This window comes from Haliotis asinina, chromosome 2 (assembly GCF_037392515.1).
Source record: "Haliotis asinina isolate JCU_RB_2024 chromosome 2, JCU_Hal_asi_v2, whole genome shotgun sequence".
Lineage (NCBI taxonomy): Eukaryota > Metazoa > Mollusca > Gastropoda > Lepetellida > Haliotidae > Haliotis > Haliotis asinina.
Window position 1 is genome coordinate 35,355,888 of NC_090281.1, and position 11,758 is coordinate 35,367,645.

At 39.8% G+C, this 11,758-nt stretch overlaps 1 protein-coding gene across 1 annotated transcript; it reads right to left on the bottom strand.

Annotated features, from left to right (window-relative positions):
- Positions 1-1,773: 1,773 nt before the first annotated feature.
- Positions 1,774-10,185, bottom strand: LOC137272506 (transmembrane protein 45B-like). The gene is made up of 5 exons (XM_067804891.1): positions 10,124-10,185; positions 7,770-7,866; positions 5,990-6,095; positions 2,892-3,320; positions 1,774-2,036 (listed from the first exon to the last, which is right to left on the bottom strand). Exons 2-5 carry the CDS (start codon positions 7,860-7,862, stop codon positions 1,774-1,776), a joined length of 891 nt encoding a protein of 296 aa, XP_067660992.1. The 5' UTR covers positions 7,863-7,866; positions 10,124-10,185.
- Positions 10,186-11,758: the final 1,573 nt, after the last annotated feature.

Below are 11,758 nucleotides of genomic sequence, written 5' to 3' on the forward strand. Positions count from 1 at the left end.
TGAAAGCAAAAGACAAATGATGGTGACATTATCAACATATCTGTATATTTACTCACTGTCTGGTAGATAGCACAATACAATGTGCAACTAACTAGTGTAAGCTCATCTTATATCCAAACGATGACCCAAGAAGGTCCTGGTTAGAATACTCTTAGTATTGACCTTCAACAACCCATGTTGATCGTAAGAGGCGACTATCGGAAACGGGTGGTCAGGCTCGCTGACCTTCTTCAGGTTACACGTCACCAGATGTTTTCCCTTATACTTCTCTAATAACCCTATTTTTTCATAAACAAATATCCAGGCTATCAACAGCCATTACATGTACATAAGTATACAGTCTGGCCTTTAAACTACAATAGAACACAAATTGTGCCAAACCTGTCCGGCGATTTTTCCGAGTACAAGAAGCAGGACACATCATCCCTCCATTCCGCACCAAATGTCACCAACTTGAAAATATCGGTGCACACATAAGCATAAGTCATGGTGATAAAAATGGCAGCACTAAATACTTTAAATTGTGGTCAGGTTTATTTACTGGATGAATGAGCTTTTAATACACATAAACATTTTACACTATTTCATCCAATCACAGCTGTCATAGGCCTCTGACCGTTTGAGTTTTCCATACGGTCCTCGTTCGGGGAGCGTGTGATGCTGATATAGTGTAGTTTAACCTTCACACATGTCATCGTATCCCAGTTGCGCAGATCGAAAAGAATATGTTGTACATGGTTCATATTTCGTTTTCACTTCTTTCTTGGGTACGTACTGCAAGTCAGTCACACGTTGAGGAGGGTTCATACTGGAATGTGTTCAACCATGGTTGCGTTCATAATATGCCATATGTATATGTACTCGGAGAAAACGGACCCCCCAAAATAGACAATACAGCCACCAAGCTCGAGAGAACAGCCTTCGAACCTAGAGAAAGCGACCTATGTGCCTAGAGAAAACGGTCACCATAGCTACACCAAGGTTGAAGGATATATATAAATATAACGCTGGGCGTTTGGGCTTTTTTCGAATTATTTTTGGCCGTTTTGGCTGGTGTCCGTTTTGACTATAGCCCATTCAGTCAAGTTTCAAACTCAAAGCGGCTCTTGGTCTTCGTTGCATTGAGAAGGAATATGATAAATTCACAACCTAATACCCTCTGTCGTTTTGGATTGAATGAGTATGATTTTACGCCGCGGAATCACAGCAGGGGACACTACATATATCGAAATGGGTTTCACACATTGTACCCATGCAGGGATTCAAACACGGGTCTTCAGCGTGACGATTGTCGTTTTGGAATCTATCGATGCTCACGGTCAAGTTTTGAATATTTAGACCGCCTTAAACTACTAAACAAATTACCAAAACATCCTTAAAAACAATTACGCTAACTAACAAATAGCAGTCACGCTCATTTTGAAAAAAAGATATCTGCTCTTGTGCTTTCAGTTACATTTTGCTTGATCATTGCGAAGTATCACAAATATATGGTAAATGATTGTCGCATAAAATCCTTGATGGAATGCGTAATAGGATAAATCACAAAAATATGGAAAATGATTTTCGTATAAAATGTTACATGACATGCATAATAGAGAATAAATATGGCAAAAAGCCGCTTTAGGCAGTATTTCAGTTCTATTACGATGTGTCATCTGGATATAGCCGGAAGCCAAAACTTATGCAGACTTTGCGCGCAATAATTGTCCAGCAGAGCCTTTAATGCAGAAGGGACGCAACTCAAGTGGTCACCCATGCCCGAAGACTGTGTTAAAAGTCACATTCCTTCATTAGGAAAGACTCTGCACTGTCGTCTGAATGATCCAGTGGTAGGTTCTTGTACTGCTGGTCGAAATCTTCAGAGCGATAACTGATGGTTACACGAACACCATACATCCATCTCACAACGTAGTAGGTGATAACGTAGCTCACAACCATGAAGATGAGGTTGAAACAGAGATGCATGCCGAAGGCTGCAGCAGCAAATGCAACGTTTCTGTGATCATGGCGGTCATAGTTGGATGGACCTGAACCTGAAAATTTAAACAGGTGCAAAGAGCGTTAGTGTTACGTGCCCCTTAAATGTGTTTAAATAATGCAAATGTATAGTTTACCTCAATTTGTAGACAGTAGAAAGGGTTTGCTTAATATTCCCTGCCAACCCTTATTGACATCGGATATGACTTGTCCGCCTGTAACCCAAGATTCAGCTAACGGGATCGGGTGGTCAGGCTCACTGACCGGTCTAGGTATCGCAATTACGTAGCTCGATTTTCATGATGTGTATCACCGGATTGTCTGCTCCAAACTAGATTATTTACAAACCGTCGCCATATAGCCGGACTATTGCTGAGTGTGGCGTTAAGCAAGGAAACAAACAAACAAACAACCACTTTTCTTCCATCCCAATCAATCATTTATTCATTCACCTAGTTACTGATTTCACCCATCCACTCACTTATTCACACGTTCACTAACTCATTCGTCCATGACTCTTAAGGCTTGATCTCATCCGTTGTCTTCCAATGCGATGTTCCAATATATGAAGTCCATTTCTGGAGACTTCTTAATTCAGAGATATTTCTGGAATGCTCGCTGGACGAACGAGGTCCATGTTAATGTTATCTGTAGCTATGTGAGTGGTAAGGGTGCAAGGGCGGTGGGGTAAAGCGGTTAAAGCGTTTGTTCGTCATGCTGAAGACCCGGGTTCGATTCCCCACATGGATATTACATGTGAAGTTCATTTCTGGTGTCCCGCACCTTGATGCTGAAATATTGCCTAAAGTGGCGTAAAACTTCACTCACTCACTCACTCACTCACTCACTCACTCAGGGCGGAAGCCCACCCTATTCTTACTCAGAAAATACGAATGACACATGTAACCTACCTGGGAATGTGGTGTGATCGTACAGAATGAAAGCCACGTGCGAAAACCACGTGCCCAAAGTCAACACGAAGTACGTCCTGGCAAGAGCAGTGGCCACACCCTTCTTCCACAGCATCTCGGAGAGGACGGTCAACCCCATTGCCAGCATCACAGGGATGGGAAGCACATGAACCATCTCCTCTAACGGCTCCTTGCCGTGCATGTGGGCGTGGAAGTAGAAACCGATACCGTACCAGAAGAAGGCGATAGCAACTGTGAGGTAGTGCGTGCCGGCGGGGAGAGGGAAGTCGTAATACACGAGGAGGTCGGTGATGCCGTGGATGATGAACAAGCCGTAGATGGTAACATGCTGCATGTAGATGAGGTTCGTGAAGTTGCCTTCCTCGTCTTGGAACTTTGCGCCGCTGTCTATGAGCTCCGCCAGGAATCCTGAAGAAGCGAAAGTGATGAGTGAGTATGTGAGTGAGTGAGTTTAGTGTTACGTCGCACTGAACAATATTCCAACTATGTGGCGGCGATCTGTAAATATCGAGCCTGGACCAGACAGTCAAGTGATCAACAGCATGAGCATCGAATTGCGCAATTGGGAACTGATGATATGTGGCACCCAAGTCAGTGAGCCTGACCACCCGATCCCGTTAGTTATTAAGACCCGGGTTCGATTTGCCTCATGGATACATGTATGAAGCCCATTTCTGGCATCCACGACCGTGGTATTGCTGGAATATCGCTAAAACTATACTCACCCATTCACACTGTGATTAATCTTTAACCTTGACTAATTGGGACGTGTGGCTATTGGTGACAAAGTGGCAACTCCTCACCTTATCCACTCCCAAACTGTGCAGTGTTACAAGAAGGGTACGTTTTGCAAGAAACGGACACATCTTACAAAGTCCTTTCAATATTATGTATATATTTCTTTACTCTTTTGATGAGTCTGGGCATTTAATTAGACAATTTAGATAGAACGATTTAGTTTCAATTAGAAAATATCATAAAACTTGTAACACTATTTCGATTTGCGTAGCGATCCTTTGTTTACACGGTTTGTACGACTCCAGGTGCTGTCATCGAAGGCAGATGAAGAGCAGACGATGCAGCATCTTTGATATAAACATATTTATTGTCATAAACCTTATTGTCGCAGTTCTATAAAAATAAGATTTACGTAACAATGTAAAACATTATGAAGAATGCACCGACAATAATTTTCAAAGATATAAATCTGGACCTTTGCAAACATATAATGTTTTTAGATGCTGTAATTTACATATATTCCAAATTTGAACGAAATCGGTGAATAAATGGATTTTTAAGGAAATTCTACCGCTACACTCATTACATAACGTGTGTTTCATGTAATGACTGTAACGGTAGAATTTGAACGAAATCGGTGAAGAAATGGATTTTTTAGGGGGCATAGGTAGCTGCATCCTTCATAGTTTTAGCATGAAAATTATCTTTTTTTGTACGTCAGCTATCGTTTATATTGTAGGTAAGTTTAATTTCAAAATGCACGTTTAGACGAGCCCTTTGTAATACAATATCATCGCACACTACGTAATTTGCATAAAGACATGGTCGCTTTGGGCTTTGAAAAACGCCTCATTTCTCATTTCTGAACAAATATCTCTTCAGTAAAGTTCTTTTTCTACGTTTCCTATCCCCCTACATAGTTTAACAGATATTTCACACTTTCACATATCAACTAAATAAATCGTAGAGGTAGACAGTAGATATGTTAACTTCTCATCAAATGTGTTTATTATTACGATTAAAGTTCCATTATTTAAACGTGTGAAGTGCTTCAGCAGTCCTCTCTCTACTAGAATCGGCCTCGTATATACCAGGATCTACAACAGGGACAGGTCACTTTACCATTTGTGCTAATTAATGCGTGCCTCGTCATGCTCCAACGCATACAGTGACTTGGCTCGTTCCCAGCGCAAATTTCAGGTGTTGTTAACAGACCTTCAGCCAGTTCATTTTATCAGTCGGAATTTTACAATGAATGAATGAGTGAATGAATTATAGTAAGAATTAAGAACATGAATTATGTGAATGAATGAAAGAAAGAAATAAAAAGCATAAAAGAAAGGAGTACATATGTGAATGAATGAAAGGATAAATGATACACGGCGGCCTTCTCTCCCAAACATGTTAAAGAACGCAAAAGTATCGCGAGAAAACATGTGTTTACACCAGCTGTCCTTTAATAAAATCTACTTTGATACATTTTTCTTTACATAAATAATTATTTCAGATATCCTATTGCATGTGGGGAACGGCATGGACATCAACAAAATGTTAACTGACACCGTCGCACACCCCTCAAAAACAGAAAGTGTAAAACTGTCACAAAGCGTTCTAAACACCTTTCCAGTTTTGTCAAATAATATGATCACAAGAAAGAAAGAAGTTATGCAACTGTAACCCACAAGCACCAATGGCGGATCAGATCAGATCGGCGATATGTCATAGTATTCACACACTTCAAATACACCCTAACATTTTGTTTTAGATGATGAAACTCTCACTATTACTTGCAAACACATTTCACTTGATAGCATATTCCCCTCAAGAAGTAAAGGTGTATGTGAAAGATGTTTTTGAGGAAATATCTTGGAATACTCAAACAACGACGTGTAGCATTTCAGTGGCGGATCAGAACAGAACACAATTTAGTCTATCGTTGCGGTGAATCAAGAACAGAAGCCAGTGAGTTATAACTTACCGACGTGAAACTACAAATCTTAATACCGACACTAATACCAATTATTTGACTTAAATTAAAGTGACAAAATAGTTAACTTATCTTCTATATGTTGGATTTCAGTTGTTACAACGCTCAGCGAATTTAATCAGCTGTTGAATATAAATCGGGCTCAGTTTTACATACCGCGCTGCCGCCATATTGACCACACTGGTTACGTAACGACCCGAGACGTTCAACGGCTTTTCGGGCAGTTTCTTCTCCCTCTCTATATAGTCTCCCTGTACATACGAAGCATGCATTGCAAGCAGTAACGCGATAACCAAATTGTTGCCAATGCGGCGTAAATAAACATTCACCCATCGATCCTATTGATGCATACCTACAACAGGAAAAGCTATCTTGAAGCATATTTCTCCCGGAACTCGCCGTTTCCCTGGTAACTGATAACTGAATTGCGGGATGAATTCTTTCCCCTTGTCTTGCCGCTGCAAAAGAAACAAAGGTGTGAAATAACACACAAATATACCATTGAATATGTAATAAAGGAGCTCCCATGGGTGTGTTTTGCTTGTTTTGAGGAAAGGGGAGTGAGTGTGTTTAGCTTTACACCAATATTCCAACCATGTGGCGGCGGTCTGTAAATAATCGAGTCTGGACGAGACAATCAAGGGATCAACAGCACAAGCATCGGTCAACGTAACTGAGATACGAAGGCATGTGTCAACCAACTCAGGGAGCCTAACCACCCGATCCCGTTAATCGCCTGCAAAAGACCAAAAATAACACATGTTTGTTGTAAGAGGCGACTAACTGGATCGTTGAGAGGGCAGGGAAAGTGAATATTGTACTGACCTCACATTTACTGATATGTATCAGACAATTATAGATATATAATTATGTAATTGATAGGTGTATGAAAAGTGCTTCCAAGGCACTAGGACTTTGTACATGGGCATTGAAAACATGTAATACAGAAGAGAGACAGCGTGGTCGACACAACCCATGTAGGGGACATGTCAAAAGCCTCGTGACATCTGTTAACTACCTTTCTAAACTGATATATTCAGCAATTAATGGAGGCACTTTTTAGTCAAACAGACTGTAGTCTCTTTGCATATGGATCAAGGTGACCCGTAGTATCGTCACGTCCAGCTTTAGGGCCACGAGCACGTTCTCATATCTGTTTGTGTGTTTTACGTGACGTTTGTATGTTTGCGCCGCTTCCACAAAATATCATTCGTTGTATGTTTAATGGCGAATCACGGTTTTTGCATTCTTCAAAGTCTCCAACGTCGGCGATCACATAGGCAACAGCCACAGAACCTCCAACAGTTGGCACAAGTTCTGCAGAAAGAGTGGGTGAACATTCTCCTTCTCCATGTCCATCTGACTGGTTCCAAGAGGCGACGATGAGAGGTATATGTGGGTGTCGTTGTTTAGCGCTAAGGTGATCGTAAGTTCTATAGCGTAACATAGACTAACGATAGTCTTAGAGGTAAAGTTGTTTTGTACAATGGCACACTGGGCCTAAATTTTCGAAGCTCTCTTAGCGCTAAGATAATCGTACGTTTTCTTAGTGCTAAAAGAGCTTTGAAAATCTAGATCCAGGACTCTCATGTGTGCCATACAAGATGACCTTCACCTTGACATTTGTTTCACATGTGCGCCATGAGGAACACCAGTGAGCGGCGATGATTTGTGTTAAATATATTCACAAACATTCTATTATGATCTGTTGATTTGCACACATACATAAGTATACATCTGAAAACCACTTTTCGTTTCTTTTCTTTATTATCTCGGTGCGATGGGATAGCTTAGTGGTCAAAGCGTTAGTCACGTCGCCCAAGACCCGGGTTCGATTCCACGCATGGGTACAATGTGTGAAGCCCATTTCTGGTGTTTCCCGCCATGCTGTTGCTGGAATGTTGCTACGAGCGGCGTAAAAGCATACCTACGAACCCATTCAATTCTATATACTGAGAAAGATCATTTCTCTTCTATACACTTCTGCCTATTTCCTTCGTTTGAAACAGCACTCGATCTCAGAGACGGAGAAAATCATTAGCTTAATGACGAGTCTGGATCTAACAATATAAAGTACTTTTCTTAACAAATTAAATTAAGGCTATACAAGGCGGCAATTCTGTTATACTTACGAATATGTAGTCAACGTAGATATATATCATCCACCATACAGCCAAAATAATGAAGAATATACCCTCGTCGATGTGTCCTGCAAACGACCCCATGGTTCTGGAAACAGAAATAGAGGTCGACTTAGTGAGCAGGGTAAGGCAAACCAATCGGGGCATGATTACACATAGTTACACGGGACACACACTGTAACCACCTGATCCAAATTTTTCACCTTATATAGTCGTCGAAGGCACTGCGGCTGGTTGTGCGGTTGCCTCCCTTACTTGTCCCAGGAATCGTTAACTGTGGGTTCAAACCCCGCTTGTCCTTAATTATCTAAGTGATGAACGTCTTGCCCCAACGTCATGGGATATGGGATAGCCTTGTGGTTAAAGTGCCACGCTGAAGACCTGGGTTCGACTCTCACACGGGAACAAAGTCTGAAAGCAAGACCGTTCTCGCTGTCCACCACCGTGACATTGCTAAACGTGGGATCATATCAGATTTGGAAGTGTACTCCACGCTTCTGGCGTCCAAGGGAACCAAACTGGGTTCATCGTCTTACTTTGTACAATCCCCAACAAAGTGTGTTCATGATTGTCAAGTAAAATCTGATTTGCTTTAATGGTAAAGTTTACCCCCAATAGGCTAAAACATCGGGCTTGTGTACAAGGAGATTTGGGTTGGTTGGTTTGTTCTCTTACTGAAATTCAGCAATATGGTGGCCATCTGTAAATAACTCCAGGCAATCAAATGATCAAGATCACGAGCATCGAACTGCGAAATAGGTATGCGATGGCATGTGTTAACCAAGTCAGCGATCCTGACAACCAGATCCAAACATGGTTAGCTGGAGACCAATTCTAACAGACCTAACCCATTAGCTCTTCATGGGCTGTACCCAGAGAGTTTGCACACAAAAGCTGTACGCACTGGTGACTATTCAAAGCCGTTACATCAATAGCTTATCAAACATTAAAGACATCTTAAGATGCAATCCCGATAGGCCATACAACAATGGTTGTACTTGTATTTCGTTATTTGATGGTTCTTAGAAGTAAGTCAAGTTAACAGAATAAACGACGACCCACTGAATCGTAATAATACACAGATGATGAGATGTTAACATGCCTAGGAATCAACTATTAAAAGTTACAAGACTTCTATTTGTAGAAAAAGCAACATGCTTTACAAAGCAAATGATAATTAAACTTTATGTCACATATTTACCTATTTGGTGCCTTTTCAACATACCGAAACACTACCGCCAGGAATTTTGTTAACATTTAACAGTAAATTGTATCACTTGATTGACATTTAACAGTAATTGTATCACTTGTTTGACACACAGAAATAGAAATAAAATGGTATGGGACGTTTTGTTTGTTTATGACTTTGATAAAATACATATTTATGTGTGTGTGTGTAGTTTTAACAAATATTGAAGTAACTATTGTTTTCCCCTACTAGGCCTTTCAATTTGGTCCTCTAAGCATCATCATCATCATCATCATCATCATCATCATCATCATCATCCAAAAGGTCAACAAATTTAGAAACATAAAATAACCAACGTCACAGTCAATTATCTGCACCACTGTTTAGGCGGGAAGATGCATTTGCGTGTGCATTGCCATAACGATTGTACAAATGGCAAACAAAACTTTGGATGAACTTGTAAAAATATTAAACTTTCAACAAGAGTCTAAGCATGAAAAATGTAACGAGAAAATCATTAAATAATGTCATATTTTTAAAACTTATACTGCTCGCGAAACTATGGAGATTACATCTTATTTGCATGCTTTAACTTGCGTCAGTAACGTATGTTTTGACTGTGATTGTAAGGGGTAAAAATGACAAGAACTGCTCTCCTGTTAAGTCAGCTATTTCGGATGATTTTACATAATGTGTTAAACAGTTGGGAAAAACGGTTGTCAGAATATTTAGCAATCAAACTTTGGTTGTGTTAAAAATAGACGCCAAACACATGTTATTTATATTTTTGACTATTATAATATAATATCTCATGTTGCGGTTTTTTATATTACAATTTCTCTCTTTTGCAAAACGACGACACTCATGAATTATGTGTGACTCACTTAAAATAGCATTTAAACGTTCAGATATAAACATTTCATCATTATCATTCAAAACACTTACTTAACTGTCAACTTCTGAATAAAGATTGAGATTCGTCCTTCTTCACGAGACTTGATATTCGACATATATTTACGTAACATAGAACAGAATTATAATGTTTTTGAAACGCTAAACGCTTTCGAGTAAAGTCAGCTAGTTCTGATATGTACATCCTTCAACTATTAAAGTAGACATTTAACATGGCTGATTTGTTTAAAATTGAATAACTTACCGCACGGCAGGCAGAGTAAGAGGATTATGTGTAGAGATGCAGGAAATTTTAACTTAAAGCAGCTGTGATACCTGTGATCACCAGCTGAATCTCAGTGGGAGACGGATATGAAGCGTAAGGACGTGATCGCGCGTTTTAGTAAAAACATCACGATATGCACAGGTCATGGCACATTAAACGCGTTGTATATATATACCACCTACTTCACGTTCTCCATACCAATAGCTTTCCTGATATATCATGATTTTTGTGATGTTTTGACCTGTGTGCAGGGATAACTACGAAAGTATAATGAGACACTTTCGTAGCATAAAATTACTCGTCGCTTCAATCATGTCATCGGGGATAGGGAATAGTTTTAATGAAACTTGAATTAACGAAACGTACTTGAAATTTCAAGGTTTTTTTTTACACAAACTTGAAGCAACGAGAACTTAATAGAAGGAATGAGAAAATATTTGAAATTAAGAGAAAATACTTAATAACAAGAATAACAAGAACATAGCATGGGCAAAATAATCGAAGCAAACAGAAATTTCGCTGAAAATATCTTTCATGCAATTGGAGTGACTTGATTAGGCTTTGTCCAGTCCTTTCGATTTTATTTGAGACCGATGAATTCTCACTGCCACAATCTCTAATAAATGCATCATTAATCGATCATTATTTTGTTGTGCAGAGTGAATGCCTTTGAATGATAACGATCGTGAATACTGTTTTATTATCATAACCTACTATAACACGGGTTAGAAACGATCTCCAGAACTTCATGTATGTATTGAAGATTCGGACGTAAGACTCTCTGACTTTCGATTCTGATAAAGAGTATATTGACAATAAATGGCCCATTGACAATTCTTAGAATTCATTAAGACAATATTTACAGATTTGCTGAGAAGGAATATACTGACAATGAAGGGCATATTGAGAATCCTGGGATTTTTGTATGATATCATTTTTGTAAGTCGAGTTAATTAGAACAAGTCATACACGTGTGTCATGCACGAAACAAACTACACTGTCAGGATAAAGAACATGTACACTTCAACCAGGAGAAACATGGTGTTGAGGTGGCTTAGTGGTTACAACGTTTGCTGGTCACGCCGAAGACCTCCGTTCGATCACATACATGGTTACAATGTGTGATGTTCATTTCTGGTGTTCCCCGATGTCATACTGCTGAAATGTTGCTGAAAGTGGCGTAGAACCATTGCTATCGCTATCGCAATAGTCACTTTACCTCAATAGTCACCCCTGCTAGTGAGTCTATACATCTGAAGGGTAGCACATTTCTAACCATTGGTGTACACCTTCTTTGGTCGTGTATTTTGACACATTCTTAAACCGGTATCCTCTGCTAGCTGGTAAGCAGAAAGTTTCCACCAATATGAACAGAATATTTATCAACCTAGTAATTAAGTACGTGAATGAAATTTTGATATTAGAGAACTCAGCTAGTAAGCTTACCTAAATGTGTCGTTCTTGTAGCAGCAATACTGAAACTTGGCATATAGATGGCTGTTTGTGGTTTGCGGGAGGAAAGTTATACACGAATTAGAATCGATTGTTTCTCGTTATAATTGACAGGGTCGTTTTTGCCGTTGTCGTGGTCAACACTGACATCGTCATGGCGAA